Source organism: Epinephelus moara, chromosome 4 (genome assembly GCF_006386435.1).
Source record: "Epinephelus moara isolate mb chromosome 4, YSFRI_EMoa_1.0, whole genome shotgun sequence".
Classification (NCBI taxonomy): Eukaryota; Metazoa; Chordata; class Actinopteri; order Perciformes; family Serranidae; genus Epinephelus; species Epinephelus moara.
In genome coordinates this window covers 42,069,045-42,090,022 of record NC_065509.1, presented here as the reverse complement: position 1 = coordinate 42,090,022, position 20,978 = coordinate 42,069,045, and the positions used below count along the sequence as shown (strand labels likewise).

At 43.5% G+C, this 20,978-nt stretch overlaps 2 protein-coding genes across 2 annotated transcripts; one reads left to right on the top strand and one right to left on the bottom strand.

Moving 5' to 3' along the window:
* Positions 1–541: 541 nt before the first annotated feature.
* Positions 542–12,045, bottom strand: polr2b (RNA polymerase II subunit B). The gene is made up of 25 exons (XM_050042530.1): positions 11,909–12,045; positions 10,920–10,992; positions 10,205–10,355; positions 9,894–10,006; positions 9,585–9,804; positions 8,684–8,842; positions 8,409–8,573; positions 8,075–8,271; positions 7,411–7,530; positions 7,046–7,232; positions 6,759–6,902; positions 6,451–6,590; positions 5,976–6,087; positions 5,687–5,841; positions 4,809–5,007; positions 4,544–4,712; positions 4,167–4,263; positions 3,972–4,066; positions 3,614–3,864; positions 3,256–3,345; positions 2,040–2,147; positions 1,547–1,660; positions 1,277–1,437; positions 971–1,166; positions 542–771 (listed from the first exon to the last, which is right to left on the bottom strand). The coding sequence occupies exons 1-25, from the start codon at positions 11,925–11,927 to the stop codon at positions 682–684; spliced, it is 3,525 nt and encodes a 1,174-aa protein (XP_049898487.1). The 5' UTR covers positions 11,928–12,045; the 3' UTR covers positions 542–681.
* Positions 12,046–14,141: 2,096 nt separating this feature from the next.
* Positions 14,142–20,421, top strand: LOC126389116 (probable pancreatic secretory proteinase inhibitor). Its single transcript, XM_050042571.1, has 4 exons — positions 14,142–14,348; positions 18,096–18,127; positions 19,753–19,865; positions 20,094–20,421. Exons 1-4 carry the CDS (start codon positions 14,297–14,299, stop codon positions 20,137–20,139), a joined length of 243 nt encoding a protein of 80 aa, XP_049898528.1. The 5' UTR covers positions 14,142–14,296; the 3' UTR covers positions 20,140–20,421.
* Positions 20,422–20,978: the final 557 nt, after the last annotated feature.

The following is a 20,978-nucleotide window of genomic DNA, read 5'->3' as shown; positions in this document are numbered from 1 at the left end:
AGGTCACAGTGACCTTGACCTTTGACCACAAAAACGAATCAATTCATCGTTGAGTCCAAGTGACCACTTGTGTCAGATTTAGAAAATTCCTTTAAGGTGTTCTTGACATATCCTGTTTATGAGAAATGTAACGGATGAGGTCACAGTGACCTTTGACCTATGACCACCACATTCTAATCAGTTCATTCTTGACTCAAAGTGGATGTTTGTGTCTAATTTGAAGAAACTCCCTCACGCTGTTCTTGAGATATTTGATTAACAAGACTGAGACGGATGCAAGGTCACAGTGACCTTTGACCACCAAAAATGAATCCATTCATCGTTGAGGTGAACGTTTGCACCAAATTTGAAGACATTCCCTCAAGATGTTCTTGAGACAACACGCCCACGAGAATGAGATGGAAGGAGGGACGGACAACCCAAAAACATAATACCACTGACACTGAGTAGTTTAGTCAAAGTAACGACAACCTGACAAATAAAGTCAAATCATTTGATCACCTGACATTTGTAAACCAATGAGAACACAGAATCATCATCATAAGAAGAAACTCAGATTTATTCTACTTTTACAAAAACAAATTGGGACGACATGAAACTGTTAAAACTTAATACTTCAACTTCCTGCTGCTGATGTCACATTTAAAGTCCGCAGGGAGGCCCATGATTGGCTGAGCCGCTCTATGATGTCATCATACGAGGAGCAATACTCATCGACATCAACTCCTGGAAGAGAAGCTTACAGGCGTACGGCATCCGGACCAGAGAGATCTGATGGACAGACAGACAGACAATAATAATATGGTTATTGATCACCTTCACCTGTGCACTGTTGGGACTAGTTATTGATTATGTTTACCTGTGTCTTATTGGGACTGGTTATTGATCATGTTTACCTGTGTCTTATTGGGACTGGTTATTGATTATGTTTACCTGTGTCTTATTGGGACTGGTTATTGATCATGTTTACCTGTGTCTTGTTGCGGCAGCCTCGACACTCATACGTGTGCGTCCGTGTGTTGGCAATGGCCATCAGTCCACAGAGGTTGCACACGTGAACTTGATACGGATCAGATGCCTCGAACAGACGTTCTCTGAGGAACTGAGCCGCTCCGTGAGCGATCTGACAGTCACGCTCCATCTCTCCGAAACGCAGGCCGCCATCACTAAGAGACAGACAGACAGAAAGACAGGTGAGACAGAAGGAAAGGTCACACACACACACACACACACACACACACACACACACAGACAGGTAGACAGCCATCTTCCTCACCGTGATCGACCTTCCATTGGCTGTCTGTTGAGGATCTGGACGGGGCCCCGGGCCCTCGAGTGGATCTTGTCGTCCACCATATGCTTCAGACGCTGATAATAAGTCGGGCCGATGAAGATTTGTGATGTCAGCTTCCTCCCCGTGAACCCGTTATACAGAACCTGTTCATAGAACAATTAACTGACATCACACTCAATGTCATACTAATATCACACACTCCAACATGGACGCAGGGTTCATGTATCTCAGGAAATAAAAAGTGTGTGTGACCTCATTTCCTCTCAGGTGGTATCCATATTCAGACAGCAGGTTTGACACTTTCTGCACGTTGACGGCGTCGTTAAACGGCGTGGCGTCACCGATCTCACCTTTGTTTGCAGAGACCTGAAACAAGACAGACAAATGTGTTTAAAAATGTGACTAAATCATCAGCTGCAGAAAGAACCTGAAGTTTTGACTCTGTTAAACTCAAACTATTCATATTTATATAATTTCTACTTTTATAATTAACATTGTGCTAAAATGATTGATTATTAGGATATCCTGACAATTTCCATTTGCTAATAATTGATTAGCTTGTGATCAGGACTAAATAACATCACAAACATTTGGCAGAAACTTTTATACAGAGCAACTTAAAATGAGTGAAATTCAGTAATTACTTACTATTCTCTCAGCATCACTAAAATTGAGGCGATGCCCTCTATACGTCTTTGGACTCTTAGTTACTGACTACTATCAATATATGATTTTTGATTGCTACCTTTCCCTGCAGACACTCGATAAGATGGCCGACTGTCATTCTGGACGGGATGGCGTGCGGGTTGATGATGATGTCAGGTGTGATTCCTTCGCAGGTGAACGGCATGTCCTATAACACAAAACATCCAAAAGTCATCAGTGTTCACCAGCAACATTTTCAAACTTTACAGATATAAAGACAGAGAATTAAACTGCAGGTTGAAGAAGAATATTCCATCCATCCATCCATCCATCCATCCATCCATCCATCCATCCATCCAGGCTGAGTGAAGTATTCCAGACATCCCTCCTTCCAGCAACACTTTCCAGCTCCTCCTGGGGGACCCCAAAGCATTCCCACGCCAGACGAGATATATAATTCTTCTGGCATGTTCTTGGTCTGCCCCGGGGCCTCCTACCAGTTGGATGTACCCAGAAAACTTCTAACATGAGGCGTCTGGGGAACATCCTAATCAGATGCCCGAACCACATCAACCGACCCCTTTCCACATGAAGCAGCAGCGGCTCCACTCTGAGCTCCTCACCCTATCTCTAAGGCTGAGCCCAGACACCCCACAGAGGAAACTCATTTCGGTCGCTTGTATCCGTGATTTCATTCTTTTGGTAACTACCCAGAGCTCATGACCATAGGTGAGGGTTGGGACGTTGATGGACCAGTAAACCAAAACTTTGCACAGCGCCATCATAATGAAGAATATTAATAAATACATAAAGTCATAATTTTGGTAATGTGACAACACTACTGTCAAACACAGGTTTTTGAGCCAGCGGGCCATTTCCTCAAGGTCATTCGACAATTGGTCTGTAACTGCAATGGCTGTTTTTCCATAAGAGTACATGACTCAGTACATGAGTGCTCCAGCGGGACTTGCTTGAGTTTCTTGAAGACGTTTCGCCTTCAAGAAACTCAAGCAAGTCCCGCTGCCTAAGATTGAGCACTTACGATGACTGTATCGTCCACGTACACGAGCCTTCCTGTTTACCTCCTGTCTGAAGACTTCCTGTTTATTTCCTGCCTATTAACTTCCTGTTTACATCCTGTCTGTTGACTTCTTGTTTACATCCTGTCTGTTGACTTCCTGTTTACCTCCTGTCTTAAGACTTCCTGTTTATTTCCTGCCTATTGACTTCCTGTTTACCTCTTGTCTGAAGACTTCCTGCTTACCTCCTGTCTGTTAACTTCCTGTTTACCTCCTGTCTGTTAACTTCCTGTTTACCTCCTGTCTGTACTGGATTCCACAGGTTCCTTTCTGTCCGTGTCGGCTGGCGAACTTGTCTCCGATCTGAGGAATCCGGACCGAGCGAACCTGCAGGAAACAGGAAACTCGTCAGAAAAAAAACGGCGGTGGTGTTTAGTGGGGCGGTGTAGCAGAAATCTAACGGCACCATAAATTATACTCATAAAAGAAAGTTGATTCAAAACAAAATTAACAACAAAGCGATTCATTTTGGTTTTTTAATCAGGTCTGAAAGTTACACCGTTGCCACGGAAACGGCGGTGTAGGAAGTTGTGCTGTCATGTTGATTTGATCACATTCTAAATGTCTATTTGACCAATCAGATTGTCTCTCTCACCCTGATCTTGCAGAACTTGTAGCCCTCCTGGTTCAGAGTCACCATCACCTGGTCCACAATGCCAGTCTCACTGGTTCTAAGGAAGGTGCTGCAGTCTCTCTTTGTGTAGCGTCGGTTGGTGCTGTCCAGCTCGTCATCATTTTCTGGCAGCGTTACAGTCTTTCCGATGATCACGTCCTCACCGGAGACACGAACACCAGGTGCGATGAGCCCATCATCATCCAGCTTGTCGTAGATGGCGTGTCTCATACCTGAGGAAGATTTTAGATTGTTCTCAATCTGTGATTTTCTCCCCAACTACGACTGGATGCTGCTTATACACCTGAGAGGAATGACAGGTGTTTTAATCAGTTCTTACCCTGACAGGTTTCACGTGTCGGCTTCTCGAAGATCTCCTCTTGATCAAAACCTTTCTTAGATTCCTGCTCTTTGTAGGATCGATAGAACACAGACCTGCGGGTGAAAAAACAACAGCTTTAAAGAAGAAAACAGACCGAAACATACACAGGTTAGACCAGTAACAAACACTCGGGTGTAGAAGTTAGTAACTGACCTGAAGAAGCCTCGGTCCACAGCCGACCTGTTCATGATTACAGAGTCCTCCTGGTTGTATCCAGTGTACGAGGCAATCGCCACGATGGAGTTGATTCCTGAAGAACAAGAAGAAACTTTCAGTTACAGGTCAACAGGTCAAAAACCATCTCACCTGGTTTCAGGCAAGTATTGAGCCTCACCTGAGAGTTAAGAGAATAAATAATGGGCTGATCTTCTACATCTAAACATGTGAAGAGCATCACAGTTTTTTACCTGTATTACGACACATGAAACTTACTCAATTTATTTGGGTTTTTCTGAACTCATCTAGTGAGCCTGCAGTGTTTTCTGTCCAGCTGTATACATTATCAGTCTGACTGTCCAGGTGTGTGTTACCTGCAGGCAGCTCTCTGAAGCGCAGGTACTCCATGGATCGGGTAGTGACCAGCGGTTTCTGAGGATAGTACAAGACGTGGGCCAGCGTGTCCATTCGTACATGGAAGTTGGTGATGTAGACACCCATGGCCTGTTTACCCATAGCAGACTGATACGTGTTCCTGGGAGACTAAACAACAACAAAAACACCAAAAGTGGTGTGAGGATCACTGACAGCTATCGATGGCGTGGAGTTATAAAGAGGCATGTTTTAGTTTTTTGGTACCTGGTTGTGATCGGGGAAGGGGATGATGGAAGCACAGACTCCGAGGATCATGGACGGGTGGATCTCACAGTGTGTGTAGGTGGAGCAGTAAGCCACACCCTTCTCCTGGAGGTCATCAGGGGTCATGGCAAGCATCACCGTCTCTTCCTCCAGCGTGTCGATGTATTCCACCACGCCGCTCGCCACCAAGTCCTGCCAGCTGATCACCACAAACAAAAGACAAACTTTACTGTGACAGAAACTTTACTGGAGAAGTCCACAAACTCTTCGGGAATAAGATACACATTTTTGGGAACAACTGGGAAAGTTTACAGGAACAACCGGCAAACTGTACAGGATCGTTACGCCCACTGACTTTTCCTCTGATCTCAATTTGGAAGAGTGTTATTCTCTTTGACAGTGTTACTGGTCTGCCACGCCCCTCTCTGCGCTCCTAGATCACTCATACCTGACCTACATCCATCATAATGTCAGTGAAACAGTATATCATCCCCTGAGACCAGTGTTCACTGCCTTTGGCCACTGAGCTGTTTGTTTCTGGTGAAATTCTGCCTTTTTGACGAACTAGTGACACAGCTCTGTTTAGCCTGTTTGAAGCTTTGTCCATGCTGACCAGCTGGTAACCTGAGAGGTCTTGTGGGGCGTTCTCTGCCTTTTATATCTGCTCCACTTCTCTTCTGTTTCTGTGGCTCATCAGGGAGCTGAGAGTTGTGTTTTTGTTTGGTTCCATAGGTTTTATTTTTATCCACAAAGCTACGGTAACAGCCAAATATTTTCCTCAGAACAATCTGAAAACTCTACAAGAAGATCTCTACAAAATCATCAAAGTCTGCAAGAACACTCAATAAACGGTTGTTGTGACCTGTACTCTGTCTCACCTGTAGTTGTTGTACTCTCTTTCCTTCAGCTGGTCGATGTGTCGCCTCTTCAGCAGCAGCTTCTGTTTCTCGACGATCAACAGCGGTCGGCAGATTCGTCCAGCGTCTGTGTAGATTCTGATCTCACGTTCTCTGATGTCTCTGATCATTGACACCTGAAATGTTCACAGAACCAGCAGGAGTCATGAGCTGAGATATTCAAGGACACAACTGGTGATTGTAAGATTGATGTCACTGTTTGTTAGTGTGGACTCGGCAGTTTTCCTTTCGAAAAAATGGTTTCGTTTACCTCAGACACGATGATGTCCATCTGTCTGCGGAGTTTCCTCAGTGTGTTCATCAGCTGTTCGGGATCTTTGTGGATTCCAACCCAGCAGCCGTTGACAAAGATCTTAGTGGCACTGAAACATTTAAACACAAATAAATCAAATAGTTATCACATGTGAAGTCACAGAGAGTTTAAGCACCGCGTCAGTTTAAATTTAAGGTTAATTTTTTGATAATGAAGATCCATTTAACACTGTGCAGTAGTTCATGATAAAGTCTTTTTATGTTCTTGGGGTTTGGTTGAGCTTCCTGCTTTTGCTCTGACAGACACAAAGTGATGCTGCCATCTACAGGTGAGTTCAAGACACTGCAGGAAGAATGAGCTTAACTACTGCAGAAAAGAATCTCTCAGATAGATGGACGTAAAAAATAAAACAGTCACACTGATCTAAAGAGAGTGCTGCTGTGAAATCTGAATTCAAGCTGAAGTGACTGACTCTGCTATGGCGGCAGGCGAGATCTCCTCCAGGTTCTCCATACTCCACTCCTCCAAAAACTCCAGGATGGGAGACGGCTGAGAGCCCACAGAGATGTAGGCCATGAGGGCCAAGTTCTTCACCAGACCCACAGCGTGACCCTGAAACACAGCCGCTGTTTGTTAACCAGTGAACTGATCAATATTACCGATGGTCAATGAACACAGCTGAGGTGGAGTTCAGGTTTTAAAGTCCTTCTCTTCCTCAGATTATTTGTATTTTCAGATACTTGGAGGAGGTGCTGTGTGTTTTCAGATAGTTTTCTTTACCTCGGGCGTCTCGGCCGGACACACCATCCCCCACAGTGTGTTGTGCAGCTGTCGGGGTTTTGCCAGTTTGCCATCTCTGCCGATTGGAGAGTTGACTCGTCGAAGATGGGACAGAGTGGATGCAAATGTCAGACGGTTCAACACCTACAAGAAGAACAGGAAGATGTTTCGATGAGGATGTATGTGCAAACTTTGTCCTTCCAGCTACACTGAGCTGATGACACACAAACATGTTGATCTGACATCACACTCCTTTACAGGTTTCAAATGGAGGCAGGTGTTCTCACCTGTGACACTCCAGCTCGGGCCTGGTGAGCCTTCTTCACGTCGCCCCAGTTTCCAGTGGCCAGCGAGTACTTGAGGCCGTCTGAGATGATTCGAGTTTTAATGGCGAGCTCCAGATTGAAGTCTTTTCCTCTGTCGATAAACTTCTGAGCGTAAATCCTGATTTCCTTCAGCAGGTTCTTAAACATGCTGAACACAGAAAGAGTTTTCTCATTTATTTTCATTTACAGAATTAAAACCTGGTTAAACTTAAACCTGCAGTACATTTACTTTAAAATATGTTTTTGTATGCGTTTATGTGTTCCTATTGTTAAAGGTGAGTGAGTGATGGTCAGAGGTCAGACGTGATGCGTGAAAGAAGCCCCACCCTCTGAACAGGAAAGCCAACAGAGGCCCGGCCAGGTCCAGTCTCTTGTTGCCGTAGTGATCTCTGTCGTCCAGCTCACGTCTGCCGAGAGCAGCCAGCAGCAACCTGTGGACCATGTACCTGAGCACACAGAAATACACACCGTTATACACAGCATTACACACAGGTGTCTCTCCCTACCAACTCCCACTCAGTTTCCGTGTTCACGCAGAGGGTCCACCACATCGGGCGCCGTCCCAAACCAACTAGTGAGGAGTGAAAGTCAGTTATAAAACCCTCCGAAAGCGAGCCTTCACCGATGCTGACTAAGGGGCCGTACACATGCCGCTTTCTTTGCACCCTCAAATTGTTTTTCAGTGTGGACACGCGGCAGGCACGCTCAAATGCCAGAGCGACATTTATGAGGAGACTTTGCATAAATCATTTATGGTAGAATGTGGGCGTGTAGAGGTCGGGATATGAGGCTGATCCATGTGCGGACAATTCAACGATGATTTGGGATTTATGAAGGGAAACTGCACACTGTCAGGTGTACGCACATTTATTAATAGGAATATGTTTTGGCGCACACCATTTTCAGCTTTTGTCCGTACGTACACTTTAAGTATGGATCCTACACACTGTTTTATAAATGAGACCCAGGTGTGCATCAGGTGGGACTCACCCTAAGAAGTAAGCTTTCTTGGTCTCACAGAAGTCGCTGACTCCGACGTGCGGCAGCATCTCTTTCTGCAGAACTTCTTTTGCGTATTTAATTCTCCGTTCCTTCGTCACTCCGGGTTTCGCACCTCTGGAGCCGATAAAGTTCAACGCCACGTTCTGCTCCTGGATCACAAACGCTTCGTCCAGAGACGGCTTCACCTGGAAACACAGTGGCATCACTGGTGACATCACAGCCTGGGTGGTGGGGCTAACAATGATTCTACCTGTAAATTGTCTTTCAGTACGTTCACCATGTTCCCTGTTAATGATGATCAATAACTGATAATCAGACTGACCATCTCCATCATCTCTGGGTCGTCGAAGTCGTAGATGATGTGTTCCAGGATGTCTCTGTCTGACACGAAGCCCAGCGCTCGGAACACAATGATGATAGGAACTTCCTGTCTGATGTACGGCAGCGTGGACACAATCCTCTGACCGATGGCGCTCTTCTTCACACCCTGAGAGAATCAATAAATAATCCATCTCTCAGTAACGTGTATAAAAAGACAATGTTAATTTAAATTCATTTTATAATCAGTCCTGTATGCAGGTGAACATCAGGACTCACCTGTCCTCCTCTGGCCATCATGCTGACCCAGATGGTGCTGGTGGGACGGGACGAGTTCTCCAAACAGGACCGACACTCACCCGTGTAGGCGTACTTTGAGTCCTTCTTGGCAAACACATACACTGTGTTGGTGGCCATCTTTTCCTGAGCGATCAGCACCTGAAAACCAGAAGGGGAACCACTCTGATCAGAAAAACTACAAGCCAATGTGCGAGATGGTGCTCCGAGTGACAAGTATACGCTCTAGGCCTCCCATGTGTGGTGTGGAAAGATTCAAACTCTATTCTAACATTATACCAGCTAGGTTCATCCATGGAGGGAAAGACGGAACGCGGGAAGAAAATGAAGAGACGTACATGATGGTGAACAAAAGGTCACGCATCGACACATATTAGAGCTACAGAATTATTGTATGCTTCAGTATTTTTAATGTGGACTTTTGGAAGATTAGTCAATGAGTTAAAAGAGATCAAAATAGAAATCAAATCAACTGTGTCAGCACCACGAGCTGTGCTAACACTGCTGACGGTGCAAACGGTACACCCCTTTTACACTGCCTCTTTAAGACGGCAAATACACACCGTTATGCCCCCTAGCTGTGCTGAATATAAGCTACGATCACAGAATGGGGGGCCAGAGTTGTCTCGCCTCTGAGTTGCACTGAAACAAGGTCTGTATAAACAGGACAGCCAGCAGGACGGGATCATGGGCAGCACAGGTGTGACGTTTTGACGTGTTATGTGTACAAACCACCACAGTTAGCAGCTAACTCAAAGAAGAAGAACAGCAGCCGAAAATGTCCATGTTGGAAAAAACAATGACCACAAACTGATTTTGATAGAGCACGCCACATATTGACTCTCAATGATGTCACATGGTCCGTCACGATGTCACAGCGTACCTTCTCGGAGCCGTTGATGATGAAATAACCTCCGGGGTCAAGCGGACACTCGTTGAGCTCACACAAGTCTCTGTCTGTCAGGCCGCTCAGCAGACAGTAGGTGGAGCGAAGCATGATGGGAATTTTACCAATGAAGGTCTTCTGGTGCTGAGTCTGCAGCTGGTCCTCGCCCTCCTTTATGATGGTCTTTGTGATGTCAACGTACAGAGGGGCCGAGTACCTGGGGGGGAACACAGTCACACAGACCAGGTGAGAATAGACGACAACATGCAAGACCAGGGGAGAGCAGGCAAGACAGGTGAGACTTACGTGAGGTTCCGTAGTCGAGCTTCGTTGGGCATCATGGGAGACGGCGCTCCGTCTCTCTCCCAGTGGGTGGGCTTGGACAGGTAGATCTGTTCGAACTTCAGCAGGTAACGAGGCTGAAACAGTAAAAGAGTGATGTCACTGGAGCCTTTTTTAAATTTAATTTTTAAATGCATTGTGTTACTCCGGAGAGAGAGAGTGCGTTAATGAGATAACAACTGAAGATTGCAGCTATACAAAGTCGCTCTTTATATTTCTAAACCTCCTAAACCAGGTCCTGGTACAGGTCTCCAGTCCCAGGTGACGCTCCTTACCGGCTCCTCCACCTCTCCTGAGGTGTGCTGGGCTTCAGCCTGCAGGTCGATGGGCGGAGCGTCCTCCACAATCCTCTGAACCGACATCTGGATGAACTCATCAAATGAATCCAGCTGCTGCCGCACCAGACCCTTCTCGTCAAAATAAGAGCTGGAAAAGAAAAATAGAGTCTCATCAAAATAAGAGCACTGAGAGTAAAAGAGAGTCCCTTCAAAATAAGAGCTGGAGGAGCCAAAAGGAGTGTCGTCAAAATAAGAGCTGAAGAGAAAGACAGTCCCATCAAAAAAAAGGACTTTAAGACAAAAGTGAAACTGTTATTTTTATCAAAATAAGAGCTGAGAGTAACCGGGCTCTGTTCTTTGTACATGAATAACACAGTACTCATGATTATAATCCAGAGTTTTTAAATAGAATTTTTTAAGATACCATTATAAATGACCTGGACACAAAAACAGACGCTACAAAAACCTCTGACAATAACACCAACGTTATCTGAAAGAAAATCTCTTCTTTTGTTTGTTTATTTGTTATTCAGAAGTTTAAGAAATCAGAGTCTCTTCAGTGTAAAGCTCCAATAAACATCGGCAGTTTCAGAATTCTGGGTTGGTTTTAGACTCTCATTGAATAAAACTATAATCAGTGATCTCTACTTTTAACTAAACCGATTCTCTACGGCACATGAACACACGTGAGGTGAGGTCCAGGTGAGTTTACCTGATGACGATCCAACATGCTTCCTGCCACAAATCTGGAGTGATTTCATCATCGTCCTCGTCATACTGGTTATCTGAAAAACACACAAACATAAAAAAATATAGCATCGCCAGTCAATATACATTTCCTCTTAACAACATATATTGTCACCTATCAATAGGCCTTTATGTAGGCAGACCCATCAACTCAGACTATGTTTTTATTTTAATGTATTCATGTTTTATTTTCACTGTATTTATTGATTAATTTGGATCAATCAGTGCTGATCAGGTGATTTGATAATGCTGCTTGTTGGAGTATCCTGATAAAGACTGAAGCCTGAAGAAACCAGAGGGTTCATTAGTTAAACTTATATTATAAATACATACACTGAATATTAAGTAACTATTAGATAAATGTTACCCTTATGTAGTCATCTTATTCTCCAAGGTTGATGTAGCTATATATATTGATTTGGGGGCTTTAAATACATTTTACTGTAGTTTTGGCCTTTGTACTGAAAGATCATTGAGTGTCTATCACAAACACACAATGATGGTGTGAACTTTAATTAGGTTCTGTACCAATATTAATTACAACAGGTTCTAAATGAGCCTGTTAGATGAAACAAAACACTGTGCTAATACCTTTAACTGCTGTTAGCATACCGATTAGAGAAGATTCACAAATCAAATGAGATTAAGATTAGCATTTGATTTCATTAACTGTTTCAGACGTTATTGTGAGCTAACTGATGTTAGCATGTGTGTTGTTTAATGTTTCAGACGTCAATGTGAGCCAACTGGCGTTAACCTGAGTGTTTTATTAAAGGTTTCGGACGTTAATGTGAGCTAACCGGTGTTAGCATGTGTGTATTATGTTTTGAGACCAGAGGCTAACATTAGCACGGAGCTAACGGGTTACGGGGGTAAACTGGCGTTGTGTTAATAAAGTTTAATCGGTCTGTGTGTTGATAAAGTTTCTGCAGGTGTACACAGACAGCAGCTCACCTTCGTCCTGATCGTACATGTTTTATCTCCAGAAAATATCAAAATGCAACAAAGTGAAAACTCCGACACGACGATGCGACGAACAACGCGCCTCGGGAAATGCGCGTCACTTCCGCCCCCTTCTTCTTCTTCGTGGAATTTTAAGGCGGTTGACTTCTATATGTGTTGCATCACCGTCACCTACTGGATTTTATTAGTTTCGCAGTGCAACCTATTTACAAGTAATTCCATTCACGTCATTCGTAGATTATTATAATTTACTTGGAATAAACAAATAATTTGTTAAAGATGTTATGAACTTTTTTACAAAAAGAAATGATGAGAGTTCATCTTTGAACACAGCCATATTTCCAAGGTAACAATCACTCATAAGGGCCCATTCTCCATCCATCACATGTTCAAGGGCCGACTCTCTGTATGGGCCCCCCACCTCACGGGCCTCAGTGCAACTGCACTGCCTGCACTGTCTATATTTATATGTATCCTCCTCCCCCTCTCCCCTCTTTCCCCTCTTTTATCCTCCCACCTCCTCCCCATTTCCCCTTCCTCCCATTCTACCTCCTCCACCTCTATCATTCTCCCTCTATCCATCCCCCTCTTTACCCCCATCCTCCTCTCCCTCTGTCCTTCTCCCTCTCACCATCACACCTAACTCCCCATCAACATGCTGTTTGTTTACTGATTTAAAATATGCAGTAAAGTCATAAAAAGTGACATTATCAGTGGCTTTACCTCTTTAAACCCAAACCCAAGTTTTATATTTTATTTAATTTCATTTATCTGTAATGCTTCCCATCCCTCCTCGACTCTCTATGTGAAGGAAATGACACCTAATTTCACTAAAGAGTTTTTATTTCCTTGTCCATGCTAGCTCAATTCAATTCAATTTTATTTATAAAGCCCAATATCACAAATCACGTTTTGCCTCAGAGGGCTTTGCAGCATACAACATCCCTCTGTTCTTTTAGGGTTAGGGGTTAGACCCTCACAGTTGATACGGAAAAACTCCCAAAAAAAAACCTTTAATGGGTAAAAAAAATGGCAGAAACCTCAGGAAGAGCAACTGAGGAGGGATCCCTCTTCCAGGATGGACAGACGTGCAATAGATGTCGTACAGAACAGATCAACATAATAAATTTACAGTGATCCATATGACAAAATGATACAAAAAGAGGTAACTACGAGAGCTTCATGGACCATTACAAGGGGGCGGGGCTTAGCAAAGGGTCAATTAACATGCACTTCTTTGGACTGTGAGCAGAAGCCGGAGAAAACCCACGCTGACGAGGGAGGAACATGTAAACTCCATGCAGGAGGGCCCATCCAGTAAGTTCAAACTTGGAGCCCCCTTGTAGTGACACAACAGTGCTAACCAATGTGGCACCGTGCTGCCCCTAATTTAATTTAATTTAATTTAACCTAATTAAATTAATTTCATTTAATATTTCCCCTGATTTATTTCACTCTATTATTTATATTTTCCACCTTTTTATGTGTGTGTATTTGTCTTAATGTGTTTACATGATATTATAGAAAGCACCCTTATTGGCATTAAAGGCTCCATGTAAATTAAATTCAATAATATATATCTGATTTCAAGTTAAAAAATAATATAATCTTCAGAGGCAGCAGTTACCATCAGAGCTGTGAAGACTCACTGTGAATTTCTGTTGTTGTTTGTGTTGTTTTTTTTTAATCTGCTTTAATCTGTTTGTATAATAATTTCAATGTTTTGGAAATGAAACGATGAAATGATGATGATGAGGACAAAGATGAGGATTAGATTGATGATAAATATGCTGAGCTTGTTCTCGTGCCGTCGTTTTTGTGTTTTTAATCTGTTTTTAACCTTTAAATCTGTCGGTCTCATTAAATTTGATAATGATGAAGATGATGATGATGATGATGATGATGATGATGATGATGATGATGATGAAGATGATGATGATGATGATAAATATTTTGAGCCTGTTCTCGTGCCGTGGTGTTTGTGTTTAACTCATTGATTAAATTGTGTAACTGCGTTGTTGTGCAGACTCGTGACAGAGTCACGCTTGTTTTTCTGCTCTGGTGTCTGTGTCACTCCTCTTCCCGACAGTTTTCGCTTGGTCAGCGATATTTCACAGCAGACAGAATGTTGATCCCGAGATTAAAGCCCGAACAAAAGAGAACAGCGGCCATCACAACAACAGAAGCTCACATGGTTTCAGACGACAACACAGAGCCTCTATATGACAACACCAGGCCAGCGCCAAACATCACAACCACAGAGGACCTGACCACAGACACATCGGCGGCCAATCAGACACCAAGACGACTCACTGATTCAACCTCCTCAGACGACTTCAGTATTTTTGATTTCATTTGACTCCTGAGGTTTCATCCAAGATGTTCAGCAGGACTCTTCTGCTCATCTGCATTGCGGTTTTCTTCTGTGCAGGTAAGACTGGACCAGAGCTGAGGGCTGTACCACGAGACGAGATCCGTGGCTGAAGGTAGATCCCAAGATCTGAGGAAGATAAATCAATCAGGCAACAAAAGGACTCTTGATAAAGGCAAAATGTAGTGCAAGTGCGCATGGGTAGATTAACAGAGCATTAGGTGCATCAGTGAATCTGAAACAAGAACAAAGATAGGGCTTGGTATATGTAGAGAGCAGCTGGGAGTGTGTGCTCAGACATGCATGTGTCTATGTACTGATGAGCTGATGTATATAAGTTAGCCCGGGGATGTATAGTAGTGTGGGAGTACGGGTTTGTGCAGGTTTAAAGATGTAAATGTGAGATGTAAATGAGGCAAGAACTGCCCGTCCAAGAGAACTTGAAATATGAAACCTTGCAAATGTCCAACGCTACTTGCCAAATAAAACATTTGCTATACTTGGCAAGTAGAACAAAACATCTCCATAAAAGAGCAGATGAGCTTTGTGAAGAAACAGGAGAGGAGTTCAACACTCTGCAGTTCAACTCAGGACATAGTGGATCAGACATAGTGGATTCATAAAGACACAGTAAAAAATAAATAAGTGAATATGAGAGTTGTAAAATTTGATATGAAATGACTATAAAATGATTATGAAATACAAACTGATATCAAAACGTATCGTCTAATTCATGTAGTATAAAATGTGGTTCTCCTTTAACCTGACTAAATCACCATGGTAACTGATACAACACACCAAACCTGGTTGGAACTAGTTTTTGTTCTGAGTGTTAGTCTGAAATAAAGTTAAGAGCCCCTTTCACAGTTCCTTTGAGTGGTGTCACTCTATAGTGAGTCCAGTCTCACTCCGAAGTCGTCGATATCTGGCACTTGGGCAAAAACTTGCAGCGTCAGAAACCAACAAAAAAAGGCCTATTTTGACGTCAACATGAGACACGGCCAGTTGCCATTTTAGTTTAACGGCGTGTGGCAGCATCAGGGGGTCAGGGGGAATGTGGCGGGACAAGGACAAAAGGCTGAGAAAGTCCAAGTGGGGCAGGCAGGAGAGGTGGTGGATCGGTCCAACAAACATGACCTTCACCCGAGAGACCGGTGTTCGCGTCCCATAAAATTCTAAAGCCAAACCCTGTTGTTTTTCCCTAGATCTCACCACATGTTTTTGTTGTAGAAGGACAAAAAGCGTCAATTCCAGTGTTGTACCAAAGTAGCGTGTTTATTTTGAAAGAGACTGTATGTAAACGTTGAATTTCCTGGGAAAACAGTAGTGTATGTTGAAAACAGGCAATGCATGTAACAGGCAGAACTTGACACGGTGTCCCAGAACATCAACAACTGCTTTTCAAGTCGTATCTAGACATGTGGAAAGTCCATGACCAAACGTCGATATGTGACGAGGTCAGAGTGAGAATGTGTTGCTATAGTAAATGTCAACCAATGAGCGATACAAGCTGCTTTTACACTGCCTCTTCATGGCAGGAATCTCACGTGGTTATGCCGCCTTGCCGTTCCAAATGAAAGGTACAATCACAGACTGGGGGCACAGAGTTGTCTCACCTTTAAGGATTGGAGGTGGTAACGGTGTCGAAACAATGTCTGCATGAACGGGACAGCCAGCAGGATGGGAATGACGTTGTGATGACGTGTTGTGCGTACCACCCACTGCCAGGAGATTTAAAAAGTAGCTGCTAGCAGTTAGCAGCTAACTCAAGGAAAAAGAACAGCAGCCAAAAATGTCTGCAAAGTGGGAAAATGTTGAGGTCTGGGAGCTCATTACCCGCTGAGCAGAGGACAAGATCAGCCGCCATATAACAGGGACAGTAAATGATTGTAATGCCAGTGTTATTGTCTTTTATCTGCCTGACTTTCCTTCAGTTGGGATTACAGGATCTGTCTGGGGAGACGTGTTGGACATGCAGATTGGAACTACGTTATTGTGGTGTTGATGATGGTCATGTTGGCTTCCTCCAGAACTCTGATGTTGGTGCATCTGTTCTTCCGGCTGATCCTCAAGAGCTTCTGTAAGGATCTTTGGTGATAATGTTTCAGGGTGCTTCCTGTAGGTGGTCTATGATTCAGCTCCACACACATTGGGAAGGGAAATGGTTCTGTGGACCAGGAGTTTGGATTGGGCCTGCAGGTCTTGACCTTCAAAGGCTCTTTTCCTGAGTCCGGCATGGGCTCCACCGGCACAGCTCAGGCAATAGTTAACCTCAGAGTCGATGTCAGCCTTTGGGTAAGAACACTGCAGAGGTTGGGGAAGTGGTCACCGATTGCAAGATTAGTGTTGTCCACCTTTATGGTGGGCTGAGTAGATGGCTGGTTGGGAGGAGGTTGATGGGGTACCTGGGTCTTCTTGCTGTTTGGGAGTTTTTCACACTTGGTCCCTCTCAACCCTCAAACAAACTCAAGTGATTAGTCTGCACTTTTTTGCAGATATGTGAACACTCAAAAAAAAACCTCTGTGCACCCATGTATCCAAGGGTGGTTCTACAGATATCGAGGATAGTGGTTTAGAGAAGGTGTCAGTGCTCTCCAATTTCATCAGGATACTTCTGTTTAAGGCTTTCCCCAAGAAGGAGTTACTGCTGAGTGAAAGTCTCAACCAGGCTTTAATATTTTAGTCTTGGCCGGATCTGCTTGTTTTGAACCCTCCTTTTCCTCTTGAGTTTGATGGTCGTCATGAAGCAAAAGAGGCGATGATCTGTCCAGCAATCATCTGCATCGATCATGGCCCTTGTAATGTTAACATCACGGCGACCCCTGGCTCAAACAGTGACATAATGAATGAGATGCTGCTGTTTGGAGCGGGGGTATCTCCACAATGCCTTATTTGCTGAGATGGAGAACTCCATCAGAGTTGATGTTCCCGATGCCTTCCATTCCTACAGTGCCCTTCCAGAAGTGGTCCTGGCTGACCCCGGTATTGAGGTGTCCTTGGAGATTAATCTTATTCTCCCACGGGATTGTTAACAGCATCTCGTCTAAGGAAGTCACTTATACTTCTTCTTAAGAATCTAAGGTAGAGGCATAGGCACTCACAGCTATTACCATCTTGTTGTTGGCAAGCACCGGATGGATGGTCATGAAATGCTCACTGATCCCACAGGAAGTTCAGAGAGGTGATTGATGAGCTGATTTCCGATGGCAAATCCAATACTATGGATCCTGTTCCTTTCCAGAAGAGATTGCAGCAACCCTTGTTCTTCTTCAGTTGTCCTTTGTCTGCCCATCGGACAGCTAGGTTCAATCCAGTATCCTCTCGGTTCTCTAGCAATGACCATGGTACTCCTCTCCTGGCTGTCACTGGGTTCACTTATCTATCACATGAATGTTGCACATTCCAGGCTTCAAAGTTCATTTTACTGTGTTTCTGAACCAGCAGGTTTTTAGATCGTGGCAGAATGGCACATTGTAAGTAGCTGCCTGTTTCAGCTCGTCTCATCGTGAACCTTTAGTCTGAACTTGGCTTTAAAGTTAGCCATCTTCCTCCACCTGTGCTGCCTTGGAGGTATTGGTTGGATTGGTCTTCAGGGACCCCCACAACGGCGTTGTTCTCTGGATGTCAGGAGCACATACGCTTCTCTACCGCGACATAGTGACAATTCATGGAGAAGACAGTCCAGGTAAGACTGTAAAGAGTCACGTGTACAGTCCAGGGAAGACTGCACAGGGTCAGCATCAGATGTAAAAACAGTGAATACTAAAGCTATGATGTACCTTAAAAACCTTCCTGTCTCTTTTTCAGATGCTGAGGACAAATCCAGGCTCTACAGGAGGGTAAGAAACAAACAAAAGCATCCTACAAACTGTTTTCTAAAACCTGAACAAGCTCTAGAAATTAAATTTACTGAATTACAGTATATTTAACAGAATTAATCCTTTCTGAAGTTTCTTTAATGTTATTAAGCGTCAGACAGTATCAGTAGAAATCAGAATTTAACACTGCGTCCCAGCTTTTTTGGGAATGGGGTTGTATTCAATGGCGCTTCTAAACAAGATAAACATAAAAAGGAATTTCAAGAAAAATGTAAAAGTAAAATGTGTCAATATCTGCACTGGTGATGATGTAAAATCCTCATTTGGGTAGCTGTATTTAATCTCTTACTCTTGTGATCAAAACTGATCTGAAGATCAATCCTGAAATTGTTCTGTAAATACTTAATATATAATAAATATAGCAACTTCTGATCAATTTCAGGCTTAAAATAATAACAACTTCTGGTCCATTTCCATCTTAAACCACACCCACTTCTGGTTAAAACCCCACCCATTCCAAGTACAGACACAAATATTGATAATTTGGTTGAACAGTTGGTTGAACAGATATAGATAATATATACTCGCTCATCCCTAGCCTTCAGGGAGGCCTCAGGACTCTGAAGCTGAAAACACACTGGCACCTCCGTGGTGCAGCGCTCCAAATGATGCGCGACAAGTGCCATCCTCAGCACACCACGAACAAGTCAGGCTGCAGCTCATGCAAAGTTATTACTACTTTTACTGAAAGATCTGTACGTCCTCCCCCTCTGCATTAGCTTAAAATCATGTGTGGACAGCCACTAATTAAAGTTTTCTCACCTGAAGAGTCGATCTCCAGAGCTATGTCTCACCAGGGAGTATCTTTTAGGCCATTGTCTTTATAATGACAGGACTGTGAGTCGTTACGCTCGGGATATTTCTCGACCTCAACAACTTCTCATCCAGTCTTCGTCACACACGAGACACAGAAACAGTTACAGAGTTCTCTTTATACATCCATGGTGAGGAGAGGAGTAGAGCTGCTAGAGGAGCAGAGAAAAAGAGCTGCTACAGGAGCTGGTATGTGCAAGCAGAGAGCGAGTGGGGGAAAAATGCATTTATTTCTGGGGGTGGTGAGGCTGGAAATAGAACAGTGGTGTGAAGTACCGCGGTGCAGCACATCCAGGAGCGCCGACATGTGTCTAGCTGCCACCAATGTGGGGTCGTACATCAAAAATAATAGGGGCTTATTTTTTGATGTGCGCCGTTCGCCGACAGTGTATTTTGGCCTTGAAAACTGTATGTTTACTTAAAGACTCTTCAGAAACTAAGAGTCAAATACAGCGAACTGTGATGATTACCAAACCAAACTGAGATATCTCACTCACCACTTGCTGCTTCTTCAGGCATTGAACAGTCAAACTGTGACTTGTTTTTAACCAGATAAAGTCACAAAGAGTTCATGCAGGTAAACAGAAAAAAGCTGATGTGGTGTGTATTTTTAGGTTTTTTGTTTGGAGGCAGGGAACATAAATAACACTGACGCTGAACCTAAACATGCTAAAAATCAGTCTGGAGTCTGGATTCGTGTCAGTTTGTGTCTGACCTGTAATGTTTGAGGAAAGAAGGGGTAACGTGTGTTTTGTTGCTTGTTGTTTCTGCAGCCCTCCTGTGAGGGGATGACCGCAAATATGGCATGTCCCCTGAACTACTCTCCTGTGTGCGGCAGCAATGGCATCACTTACCCAAACGAATGTTCTCTGTGTGTCTTCAGGCTGTAAGTCATTAACAGTCATTCATTAAACTTCTGATACCTCCACACTCTGGGAGTTTCATATGTTCAAAACCACCAATGCTTTTAATTCATGTGATCGATTGGTTTCTGTATATCTGAATTCTGACCTCTGATAAAAAAAAAAATACTGCAACATAATGATCATATTAAGCAAGCATCTGCAGCATCCCATAATCAATTCATGGCTGATTATTAATCATTTCTGTCCAGGGAGAAAAACGCTGACATCCTGATTGTGACGGAGGGGCCCTGCTGAGGCTGACATCATTCACTCACTCCTCCCAGACTGATGACGTCATCGCACTTCTCCCTAAATGATGATGTCATTACTGTTTGAATGTAGCTGTTAGCACATAGCGCGCGCGCACACACACACACACACACACACACACACACACACACACACACACACACGCATGCGCACACACACGACTGCAGCAATATGTGCTCACAATAATAAAAACATCTGTTTTATAATGCTGTGTTAAATATATTTTCATATCTCTGTAACGACTTTTTTCATTGGAATCTTTCACCATTAAAGATTTTTCTTTTTCTCTGAATTTAGCTTCGTCATCTTTGGACACAATCAGTGTTGGGAGGGTGGGGGGGGGGATTAAACTGGGGGTGAGAATCTCAAGGCACCTCACGAGTCAGAGGGCGACGATGCAATTATAAAATGCGTGTTGATGCATCAAACTGTTTGATTTCAATACATGATTTATTTTTCTCACTGTGTGACAGTTTGATACTTTTAAAACAGAATACTGTATTTGTAGTAATCCATAATTAAATTAACGGATGAATTATATATATATACGTATATATATATATATATTTTTTTTTCCCTCTCATTTCATTGTTTGTCTCGACTTAAAGGGCCAGTGTGTAAAATGGGTTGAAAACAGTGACATCAGTGGTCAAATTCTAGATTGCAGGGCTCACTCGCTCACCCCTCCCATCAGGTAAATGATGGTGGCCTCGTAGGGACAAAAAGTCTTGCGCAGACACGAGTTTTTCAGGAGTAGGTCTATCTAGCGACGAGGTGAATATTTATTTAGAAATCTAAACCATGTTACGATATTGTAATGAATC